Here is a 27,690-nt window from a genome sequence, read left to right as displayed (position 1 = left end):
TGGATCAAGTCCATCTGCTCAGCTCCCTGCTGGACTGCAGCCTGGAATAGACCCAGATTAGTCTCAGCTACCATCCTGGAATATCCTGGGACAGGTCTTTATACTGCTCTGGGACCCAGAGGTGCCAGCTGGGATTAAAGAGTCACACTCAGAGTTTAAAGAAGACTCAGTTTTATTTACACCAGCACAAACTTCAGAGATACAAACTAACACCGTCAGTCCAGTTCAGTCAGTTTATTGGTCCATGTGGCAATCCTCTGGCCAATGAGAGAGCAGAGTAACACCACGGCAGTTCCTGCTTGGTCAGAGGGCCATTCGGCTGACCCCGGTGACCTCAGACAGAGATCTTGGTGTTCCTGAAGCTCGAGTTGTCCCTGAAACAGAAGACAGAAGAGGTCTGACTGCTTTATCAGGATCGTTTCCCACAATGCATTTCACCAGTCAGCAGTGACAAGCACAGCTGTTAGTTTAAACACAGAATTAGTGTCATCTGGGCAATCGTTGCTCAAGAGTTCAGTTCGTCCTGTAATCGGAAGGTTGACGGTTTGTTGTGTCTTTGAGCAAGACACTTCACCCGTTGCCTACTGGTGGTGGTCAGAGGGCCCGGTGGCGCCAGTGTCCAGCAGCCTCGCCTCTGTCAGTGCTCCCCAGGGTGGCTGTGGCTACGATGTAGCTGCCATCACCAGTGTGTGGATGTGTGTGAATGACTGCATGTAGTGTAAAGCGCTTTGAGGTCCTTAGGGACTACATAAAGCGCTTTGAGGTCCTTAGGGACTACATAAAGCGCTATACAAATACAAGCCATTTACCATCTGCTGCAATCCTCCCGCTCTCTAAACACGCTTGAGTGTTTACAGTGGCTTACAGGGAGGACAGAGGGGTAACAGTGGGCTTACAGGGAGGACAGAGGGGTAACAGTGGGTTTACAGGGAGGACAGAGGGGTAACAGTGGGCTTACAGGGAGGACAGAGGGGTAACAGTGGGTTTACAGGGAGGACAGAGGGGTAACAGTGGGCTTACAGGGAGGACAGAGGGTAACAGTGGGTTTTACAGAGTGGACAGAGGGGTAACAGTGGGTTTACAGGGAGGACAGAGGGGTAACAGTGGGTTTACAGGGAGGACAGAGGGGTAACAGTGGGTTTACAGGGAGGACACATACATTTGATCTCAACTTTGACCTAAAGAAAACAAAAGTCCTGATTTCCTTTCATTAGATGAAAAGTGGCTCCACCTCATGTCCCAAACATCAACAGAGGACAAACCCTGTTTAGAGGATCATGAACCCTTTAGACCTGCCATAGAACCAAGAACGACATATGTTTATATGCTGTGGAGCAGTTTTTGGGAGCATTTCAAGTTGCTATACATCAATACAACTGTTATAGCCAATATTTTAGCATTAAGTCCATAGTAACTACATAAATTGCAAAAAAGTGCAATAAACCAGCGGTCCCCAACCCCCGGGCCTCGGACCGGTGCCGGTCCGTGAGTCGTTTGGTACCGGGCCGCGAGAGTTGAGGCTCAGGTGTGAAATGTCTGGTTTTCAGGGTTTTTAATCGGTTTTCAGCGTTATTTTGTTATCGTTTTTATCGTTTTTATCGTTAACTCGGTTTTCCTGGTCTTTTCACATCCATCTTCATCCGCTTTGTCCGGGGCCGGGTCGCGGGGGCAGCAGCCTAAGCAAAGAGGCCCAGACCTCCCTCTCCCCAGCCACCTCCTCCAGCTTATCCGGGGGAACACCAAGGCGTTCCCAGGCCAGCCGAGAGATATAATCTCTCCAGCGTGTCTCTCCACCTCACCCAGGAGGCGCCCAGGGGGCATCCTTGTCAGATGCCCGAACCACCTCAGCTGGCTCCTTTCGATGTGGAGCAGCAGCTGCTCCACTCTGAGCCCCTCCTGGAGGGCCGAACTTCTCACCCCATCTCTAAGGGAGAGGCCAGCCACCTTTCGGAGGAAGCTTATTTACGCTGCTCCCTTCTCCCATCACTCGAGAACAAGACCCCGAGATACTTGAACTCCTCCACTTGGGGCAGGAACTCATCCCCGACCCGGAGTGGGCACTCCACCCTTTTCCGGCTGAGAACCACGGCCTCAGATTTGGAGGTGCTGATCCTCATTCCCGCAGCGTCACACTCGGCTGCGAACCGTTCCAGTGCGAGCTGGAGGCCCTCACCCAATGAAGCCAACAGAACCACATCATCTGCAAAAATCAGAGATGAGATCCTGAGACCACCAAAGCGAAAGCCCTCCGCCACTTGGCTGCGCCTAGAAATCCTGTCCATAAAAATTATGAACAGAACCGGAGACAAAGGGCAGCCCTGGCGGAGCCCATCACCCACCGGGAACGAGTCCGACTTATTGCCGGCAATGCGAACCAAGCTCTTACAACTGTTGTATAGGGATCGAATCTTTTCACATGTGTTATGAATAAATCTTATTTTTTTCGGTACCGGTACTAGTTTTATTTTGTTGACACCTTAAAAGCCAGTCTGTGAAAATATTGTTGGGCATAAACCGGTCCGTGGCGCAAAAACGGTTGGGGACCGCTGCAATAAAGTACAAAAAATTTGAAAATCGTTTTTATTTTTTTAACATATATTTCTAAATAGAGAAATTTAAGAGGTTTATCCCTCAAAACTGTAAATCCAAAAAAGTTGCACAAATAGTTTCCCACCACAGGGAATTTATTTTGTGTCTTCATAGTTTTATTTTTGAGATACAGCAATTTTTATATACTGCAGAAAAAACTAAAACCAATCCTATGATGCAAATTTGCAGAGAAAACAGCAGGTGCATCAAAATAAACCATTTAAAGCAGCGCGATTTGAGTCCTAAGCATCCCAGCAACTATTCAGAAAAGCATGAAGTCAAACATGACTTTTAAAAACATCGGTAAAGGCCTACAAGTAAAAAACTACATTTTCTGAGAAAATGAAGTCACTTCCGGTTTCGGGCAGGTAATGGCGGACATGCGATAGCTCATGCTGACGTCTATTCTAACGTAGGAAGTGTTACGAACAGCTGATCGGATCGGCAAAGCGTGTTTCTGGGATATTATGTTTTTGTTGCTGCAAGTGCTTTTTATGCAGTTTTTGCAAAGCTATATGTGGAAGGGAACTGTGACCGAGGACAAGCTGATGGCATAAGATGTAAGTACAACTCCTCTGGTTTCATATGCAAAAAAAAATTATTGCGCTAGCTTACACGGTTCCGGTTCTACCGGGATTTAAAAATGGTTAGGCAAAACGGAGCGTGCCGCTCTAACTGGTTTTAAAGGGTTAAGTACAGATGGTTTAGAGCTGAGACAGGTGACTTTGATCACCGTCAGGTTCATATGAATACACTCAAAGCATCAACCAACCTGAGCAGCACAGTGTTAGCAGCAGTAACAGTGGCAGCAGTAACAGTGCTAGCACAGTGGTAGTACCTGAGGCTGTCGTTGTGGGTCTTGTACTCCATGATGGTGTTAGCTGGAAGGTTCAGGACTCGTCTCAAAGTGTCTCTGATTCTGGACGTCGTCGTCTGGTCGTTGGACGTCCTGTTCCAGATCGACAGGATGTCCTCCTGACAGACAGACGGGTTACAGACAGGTCAGAGGTCAGATGCTACCATAAACGTACCACAGGCCTTCAAGCTTGTTTAAACCCAGCTAATCTTAGCTAATTATAGGCCAACAGCTAACAGATCATCTGCAGAGGCTTATTGAAGAGTTTCAGTCAGGTTTCAGAGCTCAGCACAGCAACAGCTTTAGTGAAGGTTACAAATGATCTTCTTATGGCCTCTGACAGGAAATGGTGAATGGACTGGTTCTCCTATATCACTTTCCTACTCTGAGCACAGCGTGCCTGGTTCGCCCATCCACACAAGTCCTTTTTCCTATCTAATATTTACACACATACTCCGATGGATGCATCAGAGCACAACTCGGGGAACCAGTTTGGATCTGGGAGACAGACCGTCTAATTTTAAGCTTAGGCTAAAGGAGCAGACTCCTGTCAGTGGAGGAGCAGCAGCTCTCCTCTGAGCTCACTTCCAGCGCTCATATATCGGACTCACTGATTTGGTCTGTGAACACAGCTCGACAACATTGCTGCCACAGTCTTCCATACAGGACACACTGAGGCCAAACAAGACCCCACCCGTGCAGCTGAACCCACGCTACCCACTGATCAGATCACATGATCCAGTCTGGAAATACTTTTACTTTGAAAGATGTCGCGGGAGAGGTCCCTGAGCTCTGGAAGTGGAATTCAGCACTGAGCATGACGCTCAGTGTAGTTTCACATTCTTATTAAAAAAAAGGGGACCAGCACACCAGCACTGGGTAACCCTGGTAACAATCACAGAAGTCCTCGCTCTGCTCGACTCCACAGACTTCCACAGTCATCACTAGCTGCACTTTAGTAACACAGTTCTATTGTGTTTTACTTGGACAGCACCGAATCCCAGTTTGAGCCCTGATCTCTGGTAGAGAAGGTCTCCACTGTGCCTCACTCCGACTCAGAGCAGCAGCCCTGCAGTAACACAGTGCTGCAGTGGTTGTGTGGTTACCTGGAAGCGTATGGAGACCACAGCCCCACAGATCTCCTCTCCCACCATGAACTGCTCGCCCAGCATGGCCAGGATGATGTTCTCCCAGAACCGACTCGCCAGACCCTTACGCAGCCGGATGATCCACTTCCCCCCACTGCGGTTAGACTCGTCCTGCACAGGTGAGACAGACACAACAGGTGAGACAGGTAGGAGACACAGGGGGGAGTTTGAGTGCATCAGTCATGTGACCACACAGCTCTAACATCACTGCAGGAAGTTATCTGGGACAACTGGTACGAGCAGCACAGCAGGGGGCGGTACGGGATTGCTGCAGTATCAGTACTCCTTTAGCGCATGAGTACATCTCCAGGATTACTCCTGCAGTACTCGAGTACACTGATGAGCAGTTAATACTTTCCTGTTAAAACAGCTTTTCTGTTAAGAATTCTTAGTTGAATTATTATGTATTGTTTATTTTCACGTGTTTTATTTAATCTGTTGTATTGACTATGACCTAACGTTCATGTTACTTTTAGCCTTTTGTGTACAGCTGTGGGACCGCTCGTCTGTGAAGCGCTACCTTTCTGGACATGGGTTTAGGGACCAGACAAAGAGTTATTAAAAAACCTCCATGAGAAGATCACCCAGGAAACAGTTCCCCCTGCCTGGGGTTATCAGGCCCAGGATGTGGCACAGCCAGGGAAAGGGACAGGGGCCCATCGCCGTACTACGGGCCATTTAATCCTTAAGCAACCATTGCAAGAACTTGGTCCGCAGAGCCGTCAGTAGGCAGGACTAGTTCCTGGTGGGACATGGTACTCTCACCGATTCTGTTCAGAATCTTCATGTACAGAATTTACAGGCGCAGCCAAGAATCTCGTCTCTGGCTTTCGTGCAGATTGGTTCTGTTGGTTTCATCAGGTGGTGTCCTACAGCGCGCACTGGAGCGGCTGCAGTGATGCTGCACCGGTCCATGGTGGTGAAGAGAGAGCTGAGCCTCCTGGGCAAGGTGCGCTTGTCGTGTTCTCCGGGAGGAGGCCAGCAGGAGGGAGGTCTGGCACGCTCTGCTCAGGCTGCTGCCCCGTGACCTGCCCCCCAGTGAAGGAAGACGGATGGATACCCCTCATCTTCATCAGCACTTCACTAAGAATTCATTGATGCTTCCTTCATTAGTACTTTCTTGGTGTGGGTGTGGCCTCACACAGGCGTGTCTGGTTCGTGGTGATGTCACTGCAGCCCTGCATGTGTTGTGTGTCTATGATGATTTTATTGTTGTACTTTCATTTGAGCAGCACAAATCTGTCCTACACGAGTACTGCAGGAGTACTGCAGGAGTACTGGGTACTTAGTTACCTCCCACATGGGTTTGATGCCCTCCTTGAACAGGTGGAAGTCGCTGTGCCCGCTCAGGTCACCTGGCCTCACCAGATGACTGTAAAACCTCCAGAACTGCTCCACCTGAACACACATTATTGGCTATCAGAACGATCGATCGCACAGACTTACTGATCCGGTCAGACTGATCATGTGACTGAATCAGAGAGAGAAGAAATAAAATCGTGTCAGACTGAAACTATCAGTAAAGCTGACGGGGTGTGGTCTCAGAGGAGGCGTGTCCTCACAGAAAGCTGTCCATACGTACCGAGGCCACGGTGCCGATCTGTCGTATGTTCTGCTCGTAGCTCAGAGAGCTGGCGGGACGACTCGGGGTCCTCCTGCTGTACCAGAAGGTGTAGTTATACTGCAGGGGGTGCTCACCTGCACCTGGACACACCGTCTGCAGGTTACAAAACACACACATCACAGCTGCTGACCAATCAGGTCCTCACAGTCTGAGGGTTTTAAGAGTGTCTAAACTCAAGGCTGTCCTTCAGAGGGCCGATTACGTCACAGTGACGTGAGGAAGGCTGCTGCAAATGCGTCGTCCTTTCCCTCAGATTTCAAGGATGGGTTATGATGTGGGTTGGCACATCATATCCCAGGATTCATAGCACAGCAGAGGATAAAGTGGGGCGGCCGAAGAGTAAACATTTAAAAGTAAGTGCTGAGTTTTATGACTCTTATTTATGCGGCGATACAAAAGTTCCAACAGGAACATTAAACAATACTTTTAGCTGCCTGTCAGCAAAGTCACGTGACATTGTTTTTATGAAGCACTTATAATGTTCAAACAGTTTAATCCTACAGAGATGTGATGATTTCATGCATAATTACAGTCAGTCATATATCCACAAACACAACTGTTGTCTGTCCTCTAACGCCACGTGTCTCAGCGAGACTTCCACCTGGGATAACATAACGTGCCTACAGACACGAGCACGGCGTGAACAGGTAACCAGGTAAAACAGAGGAACAGGTTACCTTGCGCCGGTTGTTGTTGTTGTTGTTTCCATCGGCATTGTCAACGTGACAATCTGTCTCCTGTGCGTTGTCATCTTGGGGACTGAAAGACAAACAGGAAGTACTCAGCAGGTAATCCCAGGTGTCACCTGAGGGACGTGCCCATGGTTTATGGTGGACGAGCAGCTAAAATGCTTGAGTCATCTTTACGTTTGCTTTTCCACTGATATGTAGCCTGCATGTGTTACCACAGCAGGGCCGCTGTACACCGAACGACCAGCAGATGGCAGCAGTGAGCTGTTAAACGGGGCTTCGTGAGCCCGAAACCATTGGCTGGAAAGATTCGACACACCGCACCGTCACTACTCACAGGTGAAGTCGCCCCTTTATCTCACGTCCTTCCTAAACTCCATTTAAAAGACGGAGCCCTGCGCTGACGTCACACCTCCACAGGTCCTCTCACTTGTACACAACAGCGCACGCGACCGTCTCACGCTCCGAAACAAACGGACTGTTCAGGGAGGCTGTGTCAATAAAGTTTAGACCCCGACTGCCTGGATAAAAACGCTGTTGTTAACGGCTAACTCTTATTTCACGCAGTCTGTTTAAATAAAGTTTGAATGAATCACACTGGATGCTAGCTCTACGTGCTCGAGCGTTATCTGCAGTTATTTCCGGGTCAAAGGTGAGCCTTACCGCTCCAACTGATCCATCTCTCCTCCGTCTCTCGTTCTGCTCCTTATCTCCGCCTGTATCACCTGTACTTTTCTATTTTTAATCTATTGTCCCTACTCGGCTTCTACTCAACACACTGGACTGCGGTGACGGCTTCTGTCAATGCGCATGCTTACGGCGGAACAGTGGACGGAAGGCGCGAAGGGACAAATTTGATAATGGTCACTAATCGCACTTTCACGAAAGGTTATAAAAGCGAAACATTATGTCCATAAGTATGGAGGATCAACGCGGGATAATTGACTTCATTAAAAATAATAATAAGTGATATATAAATATTATGGCGGGCCCATAGTGCATAAACTACAAAATTATATTTATAAATATATGGAGGACCAACACTGCACAATCAATACATTAAAAAAATGATAAACGAAAATACACTTCTCTGCATTAATGTATGCTTCTCAAGTCAAGTGATCTTTATTTATAAAGAACATTTAAAGGGCATCAAGTGTCCGCCAAAGTGCTGAACAGAAGGATAGCATAATCAAATAAAAAGAATTAAAATAGATGAAAGATGAAAAAATAGAAAACATTGTGACATCCCATATGTTTGTAAAAATATATGTGTACATGCAAATATGCACATACATATACAAGAGTGTACACATTCACACACAAGCACACATATGTGAACATAAAATACATATATACGTTTGTACAAGTGCAAACCCAACACATGTCTTTAGATGGTTTAATACAGGGGTCCCCAATCCCAGTCCACGAGGGCCGGTGTCCCTGCAGGTTTTAGATCTCACCTTGGGTCAACACACCTGAATCACATGATTAGTTCATTACCAGGCCTCTGGAGACAAGACAGTTATTTATCTATTTAAATCAGCTGTGATGGATCAAGGACACATCTTAAACCTGCAGGGACACCGGCCCTCATGGACTGGGATTGGGGACCCCTAATTTAATAGGATTGTGTGGTCAACAGTGTCAAATGCTGTCTAAGGAGCTTGGAAAAAAAAGATGTCATATATCATGGATTGATTAATACCCAGAGTTATTTGCATTTATTTTCCTTGAAATACGGTGAAATATCTTATTATTTTAGTTTTATTTATTTCATTTTAAAAAAAGAGCAGTTAGGACTCAAAGGTCACAGCAGCACCTGCTGGACGTCAGAGGAACTGAACATGTCTCAGGTGAGTAAAGCACACACACACATACACACACACACACACACACACACACCAGTTAAACTTTTATTTTGAAACAACAAAACAACAATAATCCATAATAACACTGATCAATAAGTGCTTTAACACCTGGGCATGGTGTTATAACATCAGGCTCCGCCCTTCAGGTGACCTGCTCTCCTATGTCAGAGGGTCAAGAAGAATCAATAACATCACAAATCAATACATGAAGAAACCAATTAGTTAAAAATCATTAATACATCAGAAAACAATCAATACTGATCACATGGAAACAAACACATCACATCTCCCCGTGTGTTATCAGTCACTATAGTAACCATCACAGTCGATGATGTCAGCAATGAATGATTAGCATGCAGCAGGGGGCGGGGCTTTGATCTCTCACCTGAACAGGAAAAAACCTTCACATAAAACTATTTGAATGTAGCCCCGCCCTAGGAACTGGCAGCCAATGAGATTAGAGGGACGGGGTTTTCACTATGGTAACTAAACCTACCCACAGTTCCTTTATCCAGTGCAACAACTCAGCTATCTAATAGCTAACAGGCTAATGCTAACTATCTCAGCATGACTCATGAGCCAACAGCTAACAATGCTAAGTAGACTAGCTAAGGGCTAACGGCAGCAGCTGATTGGTTCAGATTGTCGAGTACTTTGATCCCTGATTAACGAGGATGATATGCTGATCGTAAAAATCTGTTTAAGTGGGTTCAAATCAACAAAATACTCCAAAAGATACTTCCAATAAACTCTGAAGGTATCTTAAGTCTCTAGACTGCATCATCACAATGACTCCGCCCACAGCTGGTCAGCTCTGCCTTCCTACTGGTCAGAACTGATTGTCATAATCTAAATATTGATTGGTTATTGGAAGTTTTATTGCTCTCACAGTGACCACAGTGTTCACTTTGCTGGTTTCAATAAAGTTATGTCACTCAAAAATAACATTTTATGAAGTTACAGCTGCTTGTCAATAAAATTTCACTCAATAAAGTTTGACTGTTTTTGAAAAGTACAGCAGCTAACAAGCTAACAGTAGCACCGATTGGAAGACTTTTGTGACGTCACCTTCATCATCAGCATCGTCATTTTTTCCCAGCCTGCCTTTGGCATCATCAAAACCCCTCTGACCTTTGACCCTGAGATTCATATTTCTATGACAACCGTCCAAAAGACACAAGGACAAAAAACCTCTAAAGAAAATCTATGACATCAGATGACGAGTCTGTCATCATCATCATCATCATCATTAGTATCATAATCATCACAGTAGTGCAGTAAACAAACACACCAGTGTGGGTAGGTGTGTGTCAGTGCTCATTGGGCATGTGTCTTATGGTGTGAAAGATCCAGTCCATCTTCGTGCTCCAGCCGCCGTGGTGAGCGTCGTTCATCTGCTTGGTGAAGTACTCCAGTGCCTCCTGCTGGCTCTTCTCTGAATGACAGACAAATGGGTTAGAGACAGACTGGTTAAAGAAAAGACTTACAGGTCGTGTCCAAATTCATGGGCTGCATCCTCCTGAGGACGCATTTGTAGACCGATTACGTCACAGCGACGCGCCGAAGGCTGTCCAAATTCGTGGACTCCTCCGAATGCAGCCGACAAGTGTGGCCTCCTTTTACCCGAATTTGAAGGATGGGTCAGGTGTGTCCTTAGTGGCCCACCATATCCCAAAAATCATAGCGCGGCCCAGCCAAACTCCAGTTTCCGGCAATGGCGGCAGCTACTAAGTTTTAAAATTACTGGTATTAATCTAAGGAGCTTGGAAAGAAAAGCGTCTGGACTTGTTTAAGTTGCTTGAAGATGTTTCACCTCTCATTTGAGAAGCTTCTTCAGTTCTAGGGTCAAATGGTGGAGAGTCCCAGATTTAAACCTAGTGGGAGTTTCCCCCCCCCAAAGAGGGACAAAGGACCCCCCAAAAAATAAACTTTTAACATATTTTCAGGCGAGAATGTGGGCGTGTAAACTTCTAATATCTGCTCAGTTTATCAAGATATCGCATATTTGCAAAAGTGCTTCGACGTTTTTGGAGACGTCTGTTACCCACCAGCTCGATAGCTAGCTGAGAGCTCGAGGGTCACTGAAGCCGCCGAGAACGACACAACTCCCGGCACATCATTTTCAGATCACCGCGGACTTTCGCTACTCAGGTTAAATGTAATATAAGAGTCATTTAGACAACCTAAAAATGTTATTGTTGGGCTTTTTCAGTGTTTTATTTGTTCGTGAGTCAATCGGTTTGGCTGAGATTAAAGTTATTAGATTAGATTAGATAAAATAACACTTTATTAATACCCTGGGTGGTTTTCACACAGCTGAATAAACGTCAAACAGAAAACTGATTAAACAGAAGTGTGAGATGGTCGAGAATTTACGCCGAGTTTATTAAACTCCACCAAGACAGCGGTGATGCTAATCTGAAGGCTAGACCGTTCAATTCCACAGCCGTTTACTTCCGGCCTACCCGACCTTCTGAGGACCCGGCCCACGTAGACCGCGAAGGCCGGGTCCTCAGGAGGATCCAACCCATGAATTGGGATTTGATCTTAGACAGGCCGGTCTATGACAGATGGCTTAGAGACAGACGGGTTACAGACAGTTCCAAGTACTGAACTGAGTCCCTGTGATGGACAGGAGATGGTTGCTTAGAACAGGCACTCTGCTGCCACCATGGATTGGTGGAGTTCTAGACATCTACAGCATCATAATACCACCTGTCTCCTGCCCGTCCGTCACTCCAGTCTTACCCAGGGCCAGGGTTTTCCTCAGGTAGGCAATGTCATCAAAGCTCTGCAGTTCAGGCATCCCGCAACCCAGCATAAGGGAGAAGAGATTGATGAAGAGGCTGGCGTGCTGACGGATGGCGAGGTATGCTTTGTAGCACATCTCCTGGAACCTAAACAGGTAGACAAAGAGTGAGGCGGGCTCAGAGGGAGACAGGAGGAGGTGCAAAGAGGAGGGACAGGGCACCTCTCGAACTCCTTGGTCTTGGTGGACTCCTGGATGCCTTTACTAATGACGATGAGGAAGTCCTGAGTAAGGACAAAGGGTACACGCTCCCTCTTGTAGCCAAATTTCTTCTTCTTGTGATCCAGGAAGTGACCAAAGTCAATGTGGAACAGCTGGAGGAGGCAGACAAAGAGTTAGGCGGCTGCAGTCCCAGGAAGAGCTGTCAGGGCGTGGGGTCAGAGGCTCACCTGTCCATTCTCTTTCACCATAATGTTGGAGTTGTGGCGGTCTCCGATTCCCAGGATGAACGTGGCAACGCAGTAACCAGCACATGAGCGCGTGAACAGGTCGATGGCCCGATCGTACCTGTGGGACAGACAGGAAGTGAGCAGAGGGCAGACAGGTGTTCATGCAAACAGGTGTGCAGAGGGGTGTGCTCACGCTTCGCCGCGGTTCTTGTCTTTGATCCAGTGATGCAGCGTGTTGGAGTTGAACTGCAGCGCCCCCTTCAGGCCTCCCTTGCACTGAATCTGCATGATGGTGAAGCTGTTCTTCACAACCTCGATCAGACCCACGCAGTCACCGATGGAGAGGCATCCATAGGGCAACATGCTAATACACAAACACACGCTCCGTTAGCCAGGTGTCGGTGTGATGTCACAGCTAATGTCACGGGCTCTCACCGCAGGTCCAGACCCTGGTTCTGCCAGATGTTCTCCATGATTTTAATAATCTGCAACGTTAGCATATCCTGACGCAGGTCTGTAACAGAACACACTACGTTACCCACAGTGCCCTGGCACAGCTGTAAACAGCAGTAATACAGTTAGCGCCAAACTCGTTACCATCTCCGTTCTTGAAGATGATCTCGTTGTTGGTGAAGAGAAGCTCGGACATGATGTCAGGGTTTTCCCAGTTCAGCCACAGGGGGCGCTTTGCCGAGGACATGATCCTACACTCCTCCAGCCTAAAAGCACACGACACTTTTTAAACATTGTTTTACTTTGTTGTTTTTCAAGCCTGAAAACACGCTGATGCAGTCAGGAAGCTCTTTAAAGAATAAAACACTTAAAGTCGGTCAATATGCAGATGAATCACTTTTATATTTAGAAAACCCCACATTTCACTACCAAGAGCTATAAATATCCACACTGATCTTAGTCATAGTCACACACACTAAAAGATCTGGTCATGCAATGATCGGTCAGGTAGGAAGTCATGCAGTTATTTAACCAGTTATGCCTACCTGAGATTTCCCAGCTGGTGAACTGGATTCAGTGGAGAGACGAATCCCTGCAGAGCTTCCATGTAATCTGGACGAGACATGTGCTCAACCAGAAACTTCATCTGAGTCTGACAACCAATCGCAGTACAGAAACACACGTCACCGTCAGCCAATCACAAGTCAGATTTAAGTTGCTTTGTTTGTTTTCATACTTTCTGAGTCTCGTCCTTCTTCTCCTGCTTCAGTGTGTCGGTCAGATTCACCAGTTTATCCATGGCCTCTACCTGCACACACACACGCACATACAGGTGTGTTAGTAGCTCAGTTATACAAACGACCAGGTGAGAGAAGCTTCGTTAATCACTGACACTGCTGTTTCACTCTGCTGCTCTGTGTTATTTTCACGCTCTATTCTGTGTTTAACCACCTAATATTTTTCCAGCATGATACTTCCTGTGAGTATGTGTCCATGCTTCTGATTGGTCTTCCAAGGCTTCCTGGTTCCTGTGAACTATCTCACAGGTAGACTGATAAATCCTGGGCTGAGACACACTTTTGTTGTGTGGTGATGGTCTTAGGTTAAGAAAAACTAGATAAGGAGCTCATGTTGAACTGGACTCAGAAGACCAGGTGTGTCAGGGCTCACCTGTCTGTTCAGGTGCTTCAGGTACATCCCGCAGGCTCTGCAGAAAGCTTCCAGCAGCAGACCGAAGCGTCGGGAAACCGTCTTGTTGTGCATCTCTGACCTGTGAGAACACTTCCTGTTAGATTAAAAATGACCAAACAGACGTGTTAGATCCCTCAGGTAAACACCAGGACATTTGCACTCACTTCAGGTGCCAGAAGAAGAAGTGCCCTATCCTCTGATTGGTCAGAGCTTTCTTTATCAGGAAACGGGCCAGAGGATTGTCCAGGTACATCTCATACTTCAACACCTGCAGAAAAGACCATGAGACAAAAGACGAAAGATAAGTGTATGTATGTGACAGTACACAGACAGGTGAGGAGTCCAGGTGTGTCTGCAGTGTGCTGCAGAGGACTGTGTGAGGCACACAGCAGCAGGTGTGCAGACCCTTTACCATTTACCATTACCACACGCACCTGTACAAGTTGCAACAGGTACTGCGACAGCTTGTCATCCGTCAGGCCCTGCACGAGGCAGCGCAGCGCAAACTCTCGGACCATTGGGTCGGGAAAGTTACAGTCCAACAACTCGAGAGCCGACTCGGGCTCCATCAGAGGCCACTCCTTCAACAGACAGTACATCTGAGGGAGGGGACAGGTGACAGAGAGACAGGTGAGTCAAAGTGAGGGTTTCAAGCATTTTTCCCTGACTGTGATGGGAAGTTCGGTACCTGAGAAACTTCGTCTCTGGAGTTCCATTTGACAGAAAGAAGCAGCTTAGGGAGAGACTCTGGGATGTTTACACAGTAATGTCTGCAGAGATACAGACAGGCAGAGACACAGGTAGACAAATGGGGAGAGACAGGTAGACAAGGCCGGTGGACAGCAACATGCACAAACAGAGAGAGTCACGTGAAGCTGCCAGACATCTAAAATCAGACAGACAGAAAGGTCCAGAAAGTTTCTGTGTCAAAGATCACGTTAGGTAAATCTGGGACTATTTAAACCTGTTCAAATATACCTGGATCGGAGGTTTAACTGTGGGTTCAGAACGTCACAGCGTTCAGAGGACATGCCTCCAAAAATACACCTGCAGGGTGTTCACTCCATTACATTCATTCTCACCTGTGTCTCCAGAGGAAGTCCTTCTCCTGCTCCGAGAGCTCGTACAGCGGATCTCTGGAGCAGAGAGAGCGAAGCTGCTCGGCATCACCTGACGAAACACTGCTGTCACAGGCCAAACGGCTGCTCTGAGGGAGAGGTGAGAGACGGGTGAGAGACGGGTGAGAGACAGGTAGTCTGAGGCAATCGCTGAGTCTTCTGTATTTGGATCTGAGTCACAGGTAAACACTGACAAACTAAAACACACAACAACATCAGAAACACAAACTGCACAGGACTGCTGCTGCTCTTCGGTCGAGATGAAACCTATAAAGATTACACCACAATTCCCAAAGAGGCAAAAAAGAAGCCAAAGGCAAAACAGCTGGAGAACAGCTGGAAAGCAACTGTGTTCACTTTGAGGAAGACCCTGAAGAAGAGCACTGTTAATGGAAGGAGAGCACACAGGAAACCACTACCGATAGATAGTGGACCTCTGGTAGAGGATCTTTGGTAGAAGACCTCTGTAGAGGATCTTTGTAGAGGACCACCTCTGGTAGAGGACCTCTGTAGAGGATCTTTGTAGAGGACCACCTCTGGTAGTGGACCTCTTTAGAGGATCTTTGTAGAGGACCTCTGTAGAGGACCTCTGTAGAGGACCTCTGGTAGAGGATCTTTGTAGAGGACCTCTGGTAGAGGACCTCTGTAGAGGATCTTTGTAGAGGACCTCTGGTAGAGGACCTCTGTAGAGGATCTTTGTAGAGGACCTCTGTAGAGGATCTTTGTAGAGGACCTCTGGTAGAGGACCTCTGTAAAGGATCTTTGTAGAGGATCTTTGTAGAGGACCTCTGTAGAGGATCTTTGTAGAGGACCTCTGTAGAGGACTACCTCTGGTAGTGGACCTTTTTAGAGGATCTTTGTAGAGGACCTCTGGTAGAGGACTACCTCTGGAAGTGGACCTCTTTAGAGGATCTTTGTAGAGGACCTCTGTAGAGGACCTCTGTAGAGGACCTCTGGTAGAAGACCTCTGGTAGAAGACCTCTGGTAGAGGACCTCTGTAGAGGATCTTTGTAGAGGATCTTTGTAGAGGACCTCTGTAAAGGATCTTTGTAGAGGATCTTTGGTAGAGGACTACCTCTGGAAGTGGACCTCTTTAGAGGATCTTTGTAGAGGACCTCTGTAGAGGACCTCTGGTAGAAGACCTCTGGTAGAAGACCTCTGGTAGAAGACCTCTGGTAGAGGACCTCTGGTAGAAGACCTCTGGTAGAAGACCTCTGTAGATGACCTCTGGTAGAGGACCTCTGGTAGAGGACCTCTGGTAGAGGATCTTTGTAGAGGACCTCTGTAGAGGACGTGGTCTGAGGATTTCACACACACACCAAACCTCAGGGGGCAGAGAGGGAGTTTTTAATGTTGTAGTTACCAGGCCGTGGCAGTAGTTGTAGCCCAGTTCTCTGCTGATGGTCCAGTTGGCGTGCTCTTCAATCTGCTGCTCGTCAGGAAAAACAACGATCTGATTGAACCAGGAGAACTCCAGCTCCACGCAGGGGGTCTCCTGCAGACCACAACACCATCATTAAATACTTACTTCAGGATCAGACAAATTTCTACTGTCTGAGAGAACTTGTTGGGTACCTTGTTGGGATTTGAACCCGCGGCTCCAATGGGGTTGAGCAGGTCCTCTAGGCCATGGGGAACAGGCCACAGGCTGAGAGCCACCTTACCACAGACCAGGATGTCCTTGTAGTCAAACAGGTTTACATTCCCCCAGGCCAGAGGGCAGTGCTCCTGTGAGACAGGTGAGACAGAGGATGTGTCCTGGCTCCTCCCCTTCTATCGAGCATGCATCGATGGTCATTTCACCTGATGTAAAATGTGCTGTTCTTATTTAAACAGCTGACTCTGAATTGAATCTAACAATAAAAATAATTAAATCCAGGAGGAAACAAAAACAGCATGTTGATACGAGGAGATCCTGACGGCTGCTCCAACAATGATCTGATTATATTTGGAGTATTAGTTCAGTTCTCTTCCAAACCCCAGCAGCTGTCTGTGGTAGGTTTTAGTATCTACTAAAATAAAATAAAAGCTTTCTAACCTCTTTGTTTCTATTGAATAAGAGGCATGAACTGTGCATACGTGTGTACAGTTTTTAGCTGTTCACATCTGACTGTGAAGCAGATGGTATGTAAAAGGGCATTTTGCAAAATACTTTAAAAAGATTTTTTCCTTAAAGAAATCTATTACTTTGTGCAGTTTTTTATGTCATGTGTAATTTCCATTGCGCATATCAATCACAGTTAAATTAAAGGGTGGTGACAATGGAAACAATGGAGCTGAGCTGTGATGTCATCAAGTACACGCCCGTTCCAACATTAGAACGATCGCCATGTCCTCCAGTTCTCAGGAACTCCAGATTACCGTGGGAACTTCAGAAGCACGAGTGGGACGAGTGCGGACTTGCGTACTTGAGTACTGAGAAACGACCTGGGACAGGTTCAACCAGCAGTCTTACTACACAGATCACTTGTACTCCCTTCTTTCCTACCTCCTTAGCTCCTTTCCTTCCCTTCACAGAGCAGATAGACAGGCAGAGTCTGGCTGAACGAGGGAGGTCAGCCAGGTAGATGTCATAGGTCAGCCACTCATTCCACCTGAAGACAGACAGGTAAGAGTTAGCTGAACAGACAGGCAGGTAAAAGGAGCGACAGGAGGGGGGCCGATGTTTTAACGTGTGTGTTTGGGTGTGTCGTACCTGGGGTTGGAGCAGGGCACTCTCTGGGTGTTGACGTTGTCACAGAGCGGCTCTCCTCCGTGATAGATCCCTGTCCTCACATAGATCTACACACACACAACAAAATCCTATCTGATGTTTTGGTGGGACTGATCCAACCATCCACCCAAACATCCAGACATCTAATCCAGTCCAGTGAACCGGCCCTCTCTCCAGTGCTCAGAACCTCTGCAGAGTCCTGGGTCTCCTCCTGCTACGACCCTGTGAGTCCTTCTTTGAACATTAAAGCTTCTCAAAGCACGTAATAATTACTGGAGTCAGGGCTGATGCTTGATCATGATAACACCTGTTAGACCCCACATGTGATGCGGCAGGTCCAGGCAGCGAGTACCGACTCACCTTATCGATGTCTCTGATGTTCACGTTCACGTACGTGGCGCAGAGCAGCCGGACTCTCAGCAGAGTGTTGAAGGCCCACAAGGAGCGAGGAGGAGAACCGTCGCCTCCTCCTGGACAGGGAGACGGCTGAGGAGTCCGACGGCTGAAACACACACAGCTCAAGTCACCTCCTGTCCTGTGTCCTGTGATACCTGCAGGTGTGACACCTGTGACGGCCATACCTGTAGGAAGGCGTGACGAAGCCTGAGGCGGGAAGCTGAGAGTAGAGGCTGTCTTTGGACACGAGCATCAGGTGAGGAAGACGTCCCACGATGATGCAGGAGCGGATGTACTGCAGACACACAGGTGAGGAACTGAAGATCACCTAATCCTGGATGACACTTTAAGCTCACGTTGGACAGTCTCACCTGTCCTGTACGTGACATTAATGTGAACTATGGGCAGCAGGTAGGTCAGGTGTAGGACAAACTGTGACAGGTGCAGTGAAGCCACAGGATCAGCTGTTACCTTATACTGACTGAGAGGAAACTTCTCCAGCAGGTACTCATCGCAGCCACACACCTGAGAGGCACACAGGGAGGGAGACAGGTGAGTCGACAGGTGTGGGGCCAGACAGGTAGACACAGACAGACAGGCGTACCTTAAGGATGTACTGGCCCTGGTACTCCTGAACGCAGAGGCGGAGCTGCTGAGGTGAAAGGTGCATCGATCGGCTTTTCTTCCTGATGGACTCGGCGATCAGCTGCTCAGGTAAACTGTCGTGACTAACCTGCACACACACACACACACACACCTGGTGACTACCTCACTTCCTGTTCTGATTGTTTCAGGAACCAGCTCAGTGTCCAGATTTACCTTCAAGGTGTACTTCTGTTTGGAGTTTGATGGAGACACGATCACCCAGATGGTCACAATCAGGCGCCCTGCACAGACAGGTACAGCAAGTCAGACAGGTATACAGTACTGCTACCAAAAAACAGATTTATTCATAACATCGGGAAAAGACCCAGGGAAACCGAGCTAACAATATAAACGATATAAAAACGATAAAAACCCTGAAAGCCTCGACTCTTGCGACCCAAACGACTCACAGACCGGTACTGGTCCAGGACCTGGGGGTGGGGGCGGCTGTGCTTGTAGCCTAAGTGAAGCAGATGCATTACTTAACAATACTGTAGCTTCTTTAAATGGATTCAAGGTGCAACAGGGAATTCGGCAAGCATGTCCTGTTTCCCCTAAGCTTTTTATATTGGCAACTCAGTTGTTAACATGACATACAAGGAATATCAATTTTTAATAAAGACTTCAAAATAAGTCAATTCACAGATGATAAGTCTATTTTTTTGAAAGATAAATGCGAGGTAGAGAAAACTAAATTTTCTCCAAAGCTTCTCCTCCCTACCCTCACCTATGGCCACGAGCTGTGGGTAGTGACCGAAAGAACGAGATCGCGGATACAAGCGGCAGAAATGAGCTTCCTCCGAAGGGTGGCTGGCCCCTCCCTTAGAGATAGGGTGAGAAGTTCTGCCATCCGGGAGGGGCTCAGAGTAGAGCAGCTGCTCCACATCGAAAGGAGGCAGCTGAGGTGGTTCGGGCATCTGACAAGGATGCCTCCTGGGTGAGGTGTTCCAGGCATGTCCCACCGGGAGGAGGCCCCGGGGCAGACCCAGGACACGCTGGAGAGATTATGGCTACGTTCACACTGCAGGCGAAAGCGCATCAAATCCGATCTGGGTCACCGTCGTATGTGGTGCTGAATCCGATACATATCCGATGTTTTAGAAAGCGACTGCTGTTTGACGGTCATGTCGCATTAAATCCGTCTTTTACGTCACTGACACAAGACAGACGCCAATTATCAGCGCCAGAGAAGACATCGCGAACGCTTCCTGGCCCTCCAGTGTAGATGTCAGTGAAACTGTTGGGAAGACAACGTTGGAGAAACGTGAACATTTTATTTGTTCTGTATAATCTGCAGATTCTGACAGAAATCTATCCTTTGAAGCAGCGCTCCTCTAAAACGGCAATAAGGATCATTATTAGGTTATTTACATTATTATGTAAATAACAAAATAACTTAAAGCAAAAATTGGGAAACGTAAAGTCCGAAGTCTTTATATTAAGGGCCATCTATCAAACAATACTGTTGCTCTGGGTCTAAACAGAGCGCGTTGTCTGTGGCGTCTTCTTTTGCGCATGCGGCGCTTTGAGCGTTCACACTAGAGCGCGTTTGCTGTCGCATTTTATTTGTAGTGTGAACGAGCAGACAAAAAAATTGGAATTGATCAAAAAATCGGAATTGAGCATCAAGACCTGCAGCGTGAACGTAGCCTATGTCTCTCGGCTGGCCTGGGAACGCCTTGGTGTTCCCCTGGATAAGCTGGAGCAGGTGGCTGTGGAGAGGGAGGTCTGGGCTCGTTTATCTCTCAGTATCAAAAAATGTGAACCCGATTCATACAAGCTCTGACTCCTCAAGTTAAATATATAGGGCTGATAATATCTAAAAAACCCAATTAGCAGAAAAGACACTAATATTTCTAACTGTATCATGGAGATGAAGACATCACTCAGCCACTGGTTAACCAGAGACTCGCTATTTTTGGCAGAAACATCCTATCTAAAGCTGGAGGCATCTCCAAATTGATTTATCCTTGTCCCTCTCTACATATCTCCTCTAAAAGCATTAACACAGAAAAATGTTGTTATTTTATTTATTTATTTTTTTCTAGTCATGTGTGTTTGTCTTATTTTTGTGTTGTATTTGCAATGGTTTTTTTGTATTTTTTATTTTTGTGTGTGTTTGTTTGTTGTTTGGGTTTTTTGTTTCTGTTGTTTGTTTTTTCTTTTTTCTTGCTTTGTTTTGTTTTTTTCTTTTGTTTTATTTGTTTTCCTACCTGGCCTGAGGGATAGGGGTTCTAAGTGGTATGGGTAGGGGGTAAACTGGTGTAAGCAATTACTAGACATGTGAGTGTGTCATTAATCTGTGTTCTAATATTTCAGTCCAAACAGTCACTGTGAAACTTGTCTGTTGTTGAACAATTCTGTGTGTACCTGTTTTTCTTTGTTGCTTTAAATCAATAAAAATATCTTTGAGAAAAAACATTAACACAGTTATTTTCCAATTTTTGTGGAGGAAAAAAACCCATGACATAGAAAGATCTCAGCTTGTGAAGGGATACAATAAATGAGCGACCCACAACTTCTCCCCATAATTCAGCCTTATGGAATCATAGGGTAATAACACTTAATCAAAAATCAATTTTCAACAGTGACTGGTTAAACAAAAAGATTATATTCATGACAGATTTGTGGATGATAGCGGTGTCATTCTCAGTTACACGGACCTTTCAGAAAAATATTGTCTAAACTCAAAGAGAATATAACACATTCAGTGCACTGGTCCCGCTGCCTCGGCTTCATTTGATTAAAAGTTTATGATATACAATAATTTCTCATCAGTGCTCCCAAATTTATTGCCAGGGCAATGTCAGCTGTTTGATAAAAATGCAATAAGAGTATAATTAGTAGATTCTTCAAAGACAAAATATTTCATAGTTACAACAGAATGGTTACATGGTTCTAATGTAGTTGTTTCATATACACTGGATAAAGCGTACTGAAAATTATGAAATAGCCTATTCTACCTAAAGTTACAGAAACACACTTTAATCCTGTGGCAGAATTTCTAATAAAGAGCTTTGGCTTTGAGGTGGATCAGTGTTCTTTATGAAACTGATGACCATGAAACCCTAGGACATCTTTTTTTTGCCCTATCACACAATGTGTTTGGTGCAACTTAAAAAATTTCCCTAAATATTAATGATGTGCCACTATTTGAATTACATCATAATTTTTTACATGGATCATCTGCATTGGGTGTCTCAGACATTATTCACATCATCATACTTTTGAGTAAACATCATTGTGCTACATGGAGGAGCGCTGAGCTTCTCTCCCTGGTTTTATTGATGATTTTAAGATTGTCTTTGCTAAAAAAGACAAAAAGCACACATGCCAAATAAATAACCAGGATAATGCCCGTCTGTTATTCTAAATGTGACTTATGCTGGGGCTAATATAGTGTTAAGTAATGCAGCTGCTTCACTTAGGCAGGTTGCTGAGTAGACATCTGTGCAGTGGTTTGTTTGAAATCTACCACTTTTTCCTTCAGTTTCCTTGTCAAGAAACAACTTCCTGTTCAACTGAAACAACTTCCTGTTCAACTGAAAGGTTTTTCAGTAGTGACAGTGTTTCAGTAATAATGTCCCTCACGGCACCTCACACAGGAGAGACAGGTACAGGGTGGTTCTGGGCCCAGCAGGTGTGGGAGTACCTTTGTCCAGCTTGCTATAGATGTGCTGGGGCAGCTGGGGACTGGACTCCACGTTGGGGGGGTAAACGTAGAGCGCCTGGCTGTGGGCCCCCCCTCCTTCCCGTTCCTCCATGGCCTCTCTGCACACGCTCAGTATGGAACGGCGGAAGTCCTGGACCTCCGGGTCCTTCATCATCTCAAACTCGCAGACCGGCATCCCGATGGCGAAACCTGTGGGGGGAGGAGTCTGACTATGAGGTCATAGTGTGATTACATGTGATGGGGCGTTCCCTTACCGATCTCACGGTTCAGGATTTTCTCCTCACGGTTGCCGAGGGGCTCGATGACCTTAAGGATGGGGTGGAACAGGCGCAGGTCGCACAGCCGCCTCGTCTCATCGTAAAACTCCTCCCTCTCAGCCTCCTGGGTCACGCCCACAAAGATGTAGCACGACTCCTCCTGGCCAATCGGAGACCGGAATTTATAGTTGGACTGAGATAGAAGGAAGGGGCGGGGTCAAAGTTAAGAGCGTATACCTGCAGCAGGTGGTACAGGGGGTACTTCCTGGCCTCGGAGAAGAGCTGCTGCTTGATACTGATGAGAGGAGTTTCCCTCAGACACTCCAGGCTAACCATCATACCTGAGGAATGTCATGGAAACAGCATGAAAACGCCATGGAAACGCCACGGAAATACAATCCAACAGAAACACAAATATTACAGGTGAGCTGAAAGAGGACGAAGGTAAGCTTGTACGAGTGATGCTTGTGTTCAGCCTTAAAAACAAAGCTGTGACGTCATGATGTCATCTGTTGTCCGACATTATGACGTCACAGAGCTACACCCAAGCTTACATCCGCCCGTGGCTGTACCGTTAGGCAGGCAGCAGTCCACCAGGATCCGGGGGGGCATCAGGTGGAGCCCCCATAGTTCCCCTGACGATGGCCTGGGCACCATGGCAACCAACAGTCACACCTCACCTCAGTGCTGGGCTACCTGTGAAAAGAGAGAGAGCTGCAGCTCAGCACAGGGCAAACAGCAGGGGTCAGAGGTCACTCTGGAACAATTCCACAGGTGCAGCTGTTGGGTGAGGCCCGTACCTGTGGGCGGAGTCCTGTAACCTGAAACTAGACTTGATAAAACAAGAAAGTGAGACTAATTTTGATCACGTCTTGGCCTCCTCTTTAGCCCCGCCCCCTCTCCTTTGCTCCCCAGCCTTTGTACTTTGTTTGGGTTTGTTTGTCCTCTTTGATAACAGGAGGTTTGTCAGAGACACAGGTGTCCTCCTACGAGCCGTAACGATGTTCAGAGGACGGTTTGTCTATGAACAGCTGCAGTTAGAAGAAATAGCATCCTCCTAAAAATCTGTATGAGTTTCTATGGTAACATGTTACATACATCATAATGAAAGTGTCACATGACAGGCCACGCCCATATGAGAACACCTGGAAAAGAACAGGTGCTACAGCTGCTGGGTCACATGATTCTCAGCTAAAGTGAACAGATGCTGAATGAACAGAGCAGCTTCACTGACGGAGCGTTTGTATTGGTCCACAGGTAAAGTGGGAGGGCTAATGTGTGTTAGCTGAGCACAGGTGATCTGATGTTCGCTGAAAACAGGGAGACGGTTTATCAGTGAAGCAGACAACGAGACGCTTTATGGCTGCAGATCGTGCAGCAGACAGAGGAGGCTGGGTTCAACCAAAAGCAAGAGGTTTATTATGGCTAAAGGCAAAATAAACACACGGAAAAACAGCTGGAACGAATTCGACTAAATGAGACGGGGAGGCAAAAACCACAGCGCTGAACGTGGGACGCAAGACTGTCAAAATAAAACAGGAAACCCTGAGAGGCAGACTTAAGACACACAGGCTTGACACATCACAAGATGGACAAACAGGGAGTCAAGGATGAGACACAAGGAGAGGAACAGAGGAAACACAGTGACATGACTAAGACACAAAGGGACGAGGGAGCGAGACACAAAGACACGATGGACTCTACACACACTGAAGACACAGCTCAAGCACACTTGGTCCACGCTGAGAGTGGGGTCGTCCTGTAATCTCTTACGAACTACGCTTCCCTGACTGGGATGCAAGTGGAGACAGATGTAACGTGGTACGAGACCATCATGACACCTCTCACCTCAGGGTGTGGTGTTCAGAGCCCAGCAGCAGGTTGACCGAAGCCAGAAGGTGACTCAGCTGATCACACAGAAAGCTTGTCTTAGAGGTGCACCCTGTTAAAATATCTCGATCACGCTCAGTCATCACGTAAGTACATCCTGCAACGCTGTGAGGTCAGTGTGTGATCAACTCTCTGTGAATGGTTCTCATAGCTGTGGTCAGTTTGCAGATTAACGATCACAAGCTGACCTCCCACCTCCTTCAGTGGGCTGGTTCCAGTCATTGTGCAAACGTCCTGTTTAAAGGTAACCTGCAGTCAGCTGAGACTGAAGAAGTCAGCTGATGATGATGATGATGAAAGGTTTCTCCCACTGAAACGTCCTGATGAACAGAATCACCCTTTGAGGTCGCTCAGATTATTCACTGTCAGATTAGACGTCTTCAATCGTCATCTGATAACATCTGCGGAGCAGTGACACCTCTGTGAAAGGAGAGTCACGTGATCCATGAAACGCTCCTTTTAGATTGGTCAGATGCTGCCGGCCCCGCCTCTTCATGCAAGTGCGCAGCTAGAACCATGATTTAACTTAAGAGCCACCCTGGGTGACCGAGAGCCTTCACAGACATCCTCATGTGCTGTTGTTGTTGTTCTCCCAACCAGGCCGTCAAACAAAGGAAATAGGACACGCACACGCACACACACACACACGCACGCACGCACACACACACACACACACACACACACACACAGTCAGGACAAAGCAGGGGTGTGTGTGTGTGTGTGTGAGGAAGCAGACTTCCTGGGGTTGTTTTCCTGTTGACCGGCTGCTTTAATGCAACAGCAGTTATTTCTCTCAGAGTCTCAGAGCATGACGAGGCGGTCAGAGGTCAGAGGTCAGCTCCTGCTGTGAGGAGCTCACACTGTCTGTGTCACAGACTCCTGCAGAGGAGAAGATGGAGGAGCTGATCAGCTGTTTGAGGCCAGCCAGACGCAGAGGAAGTGACCTGTGAACCAGGGCTGCTGGTTTGAATCCCATAGGTCACCGTGGGCAGAAACACGACAATGAATGAAGCGCTGAGAGGTCAGAGGTCAAAGTATCACTGAGGATAAAAACAAACCAGCCAAAGATTCTGAACGACCAACCTGAGGAGGTCCACACACACATCCCAGACTGTGATCTTACGGACAGGAGAGCATTTCTGACAGAACCAGCAGCACTTAGAGAGATGCAGAGGGAACCCCAGAGAACCCCAGAGAACCTCAGAGAACCCCAGAGAACCCCAGAGAACCTCAGAGAACCCCAGAGAACCCCAGAGAACCCCAGAGAACCTCAGAGAACCCCAGAGAACCCCAGAGAACCCCAGAGAACCTCAGAGAGAGCTACGTCCACCCCAACCACAGGTCTAAACAGAGAACCTCAGACAGCTGTAAACAGGTTTTAACAGTCTGAACAAGAACTCTGCTGTTGTTGTTCCACAGTGATGTCTGATTTCAGAATAAAATAAACATTTTTTTATATTTTACAAACAGGTTTGAGGAATTTTCACAATAAAGTTCTAAAAAGATTAAAAGCTGTAAATGAGTCAGGATGCTTTATCATGTAAGTGTGGACGTTCATCGATCACGAGGCTTCTGTCAGCAGGAAGCTGATTATACTGTTTGTTTATTGTGAAAATCTCAGCTGCAGCTGAAACAAACAAAAGCTCTACAGTCACGTGACCCGCAGACGTCTGATGACATCACGCAGGTAAAAACAGGAAGCGCCGGCTGATGTAACAAACCGACCCTCCTCCTCTCCGTGACCTCAGACTGGGAAATGGTTACCATGACAACAGGAGCAGGAGCATCCATGAAAAAAGGAGGAGAGTCTTTGTTCCTACCTGGGGGCGAGCCCGAGGGTCCAGCGGTGCCGCATCCTGTCAGTCCATTCGTCCAGTCTGTTCGTCTGTCTGCGAGTCTTTGTCTGTGCTCGCGTGTCCGCCCCCCTCAGCTGATCCCGTCGGACACACAGACAGACGCCGTCTCTCCGTCGGAGGCACTGAAACTGTCTGTCTGTCCGTTTGCAGCGGGCTGAGCAGCAGCAGCAGCAGCAGGAGGAAGTGGCTTCTCCCGGAGCCACAGAACAATGTGCAGCTGAGGAGGAGGAGGGTGTGTGTGTGTGTGTGAGGGGGGGGCTCATCCTGTGCTCTTCCTCTCTTAAAGGGCCAGCAGCTTCACAGGGAGGAGGAGCTGACTGCTGAGCTGCAGGTCAAAGGTCAGCTTTAGAGGAGAGGAGCAAGCTGTGAACCAAAGTCCATTCAAATTTTGACCGATTTAAAGATCATCAGTTAATCCTAATCCTGTGTTTGTTTCCAGGATTGTGTGTGTGTGTGTGCAGGGGGAGGGGCTCGCTGGATTAAGGATTAGATATTCTCCTTTCTCTGATTTGGCTGTTTTCTCTCCATCTGTCAGCCTGACCCAGTATCCCAGCATGCACTGTGTGTGACGTCATACCCCACAGAGAGACAGCAAACACAGAGGGACCACACAAACATCAGTCTGTAAGGCTTTATTAATTTATTAGACTCTACTCTTCATCATCAGCATCAGCATCTGGACGACTAATACAAACAGTCCCAGGTGCGACCGTTAGGCCACGCCCACACCGTCAGGTGAGGTCAGTAAGGCACATTCTGGGTTACTGTGTTACAGGATGCGTGTGTGTGTGTGTGTGTGTGTCTGTGTGTGTGAGTGATCAGGGGTCACAGTGGGTCCAGCCTGACCCATGGTGAGGGCGGAGCCCGCTGATCCTGAGCTACAGTTCAAATTGATGAAGCAACTCCTTCCTCAGCAGCCACACTGAAACACATCATCGGGACACCTTGGACGATTACTTTGCAGCACAAATCACAACAGTCGCCTCCGAGTGCTTCACACGGTGGGACAGTGGGGAGGAAAAACTCCCTTTAAACAGGAAGTAACCTCCTCGGGGTGGGAGGGGCTCTCAAAGAAGGAGTTTCAAACCATCAGCTCTGACTCGTCCATCGGTTTCTGACAACACCTCTGCTGCCTGGAGCTGAGCTGCTGACTCCACCCATCATCCTCACTGTCCTCCACACCTACACACAGACACACACACACACACACACACACACACACACACACACACACACACACACACACACACACACAGACACACACACTCGCACACAGACACACACACACACACACACACACACACACACACACACACACACACACACACACACACACACACACACACACACACACACACTCGCACACAGACACACACACACACACACACACACAGACACACACACTCGCACACAGACACACACACTCGCACACACACACACACACACACACACACACACACACACACACACACACACACACACTCGCACACACAGACACACACACTCGCACACAGACACACTCG

General features: G+C 47.4%; 2 protein-coding genes across 2 annotated transcripts; both read right to left on the bottom strand.

Moving 5' to 3' along the window:
- Positions 1-154: 154 nt before the first annotated feature.
- eif4e2rs1 (eukaryotic translation initiation factor 4E family member 2 related sequence 1) lies at positions 155-7,782 on the bottom strand. The gene is made up of 7 exons (XM_026163567.1): positions 7,570-7,782; positions 6,895-6,976; positions 6,176-6,310; positions 5,887-5,991; positions 4,552-4,704; positions 3,428-3,564; positions 155-374 (listed from the first exon to the last, which is right to left on the bottom strand). Exons 1-7 carry the CDS (start codon positions 7,584-7,586, stop codon positions 335-337), a joined length of 669 nt encoding a protein of 222 aa, XP_026019352.1. The 5' UTR covers positions 7,587-7,782; the 3' UTR covers positions 155-334.
- Positions 7,783-8,808: 1,026 nt separating this feature from the next.
- LOC113019652 (phosphatidylinositol 4,5-bisphosphate 3-kinase catalytic subunit alpha isoform) lies at positions 8,809-27,397 on the bottom strand. Its single transcript, XM_026163425.1, has 28 exons — positions 26,132-27,397; positions 22,994-23,117; positions 22,659-22,762; positions 22,419-22,581; positions 22,144-22,353; positions 18,666-18,733; positions 18,451-18,579; positions 18,318-18,371; positions 18,032-18,141; positions 17,811-17,952; positions 17,433-17,518; positions 17,226-17,331; positions 16,313-16,465; positions 16,101-16,232; positions 14,702-14,826; positions 14,308-14,389; positions 14,054-14,218; positions 13,784-13,887; positions 13,599-13,698; positions 13,165-13,236; positions 12,974-13,080; positions 12,573-12,694; positions 12,411-12,489; positions 12,169-12,339; positions 11,976-12,093; positions 11,749-11,900; positions 11,526-11,674; positions 8,809-10,212 (listed from the first exon to the last, which is right to left on the bottom strand). Exons 2-28 carry the CDS (start codon positions 23,076-23,078, stop codon positions 10,088-10,090), a joined length of 3,213 nt encoding a protein of 1,070 aa, XP_026019210.1. The 5' UTR covers positions 23,079-23,117; positions 26,132-27,397; the 3' UTR covers positions 8,809-10,087.
- Positions 27,398-27,690: the final 293 nt, after the last annotated feature.

Source organism: Astatotilapia calliptera, chromosome 3 (genome assembly GCF_900246225.1).
Source record: "Astatotilapia calliptera chromosome 3, fAstCal1.2, whole genome shotgun sequence".
NCBI classification, from domain to species: Eukaryota; Metazoa; Chordata; class Actinopteri; order Cichliformes; family Cichlidae; genus Astatotilapia; species Astatotilapia calliptera.
Note: the sequence above shows the minus strand (reverse complement) of the source record. Positions and strands in the feature narration are given on the sequence as shown.

What these genes read in the sequence shown, in the direction of transcription:
- eif4e2rs1 (XM_026163567.1), bottom strand. An exon ending in AGATCGGCACCGTGGCCTCG is followed by an intron (nt 5,992 to 6,175) that starts GTACGTATGGAC and finishes ATGTGTGTTCAG; the next exon opens with GTGGAGCAGTTCTGGAGGTT. An exon ending in GCATCAAACCCATGTGGGAG is followed by an intron (nt 4,705 to 5,886) that starts GTAACTAAGTAC and finishes TCACCTGTGCAG; the next exon opens with GACGAGTCTAACCGCAGTGG.
- LOC113019652 (XM_026163425.1), bottom strand. Translation starts at nt 23,078, where the DNA reads ATGGTGCCCAGGCCATCGTCAGGGGAACTATGGGGGCTCCACCTGATG. An exon ending in CCAGAGACGAAGTTTCTCAG is followed by an intron (nt 14,219 to 14,307) that starts GTACCGAACTTC and finishes CCCCTCCCTCAG; the next exon opens with ATGTACTGTCTGTTGAAGGA. An exon ending in CATCTTCAAGAACGGAGATG is followed by an intron (nt 12,490 to 12,572) that starts GTAACGAGTTTG and finishes GTTCTGTTACAG; the next exon opens with ACCTGCGTCAGGATATGCTA.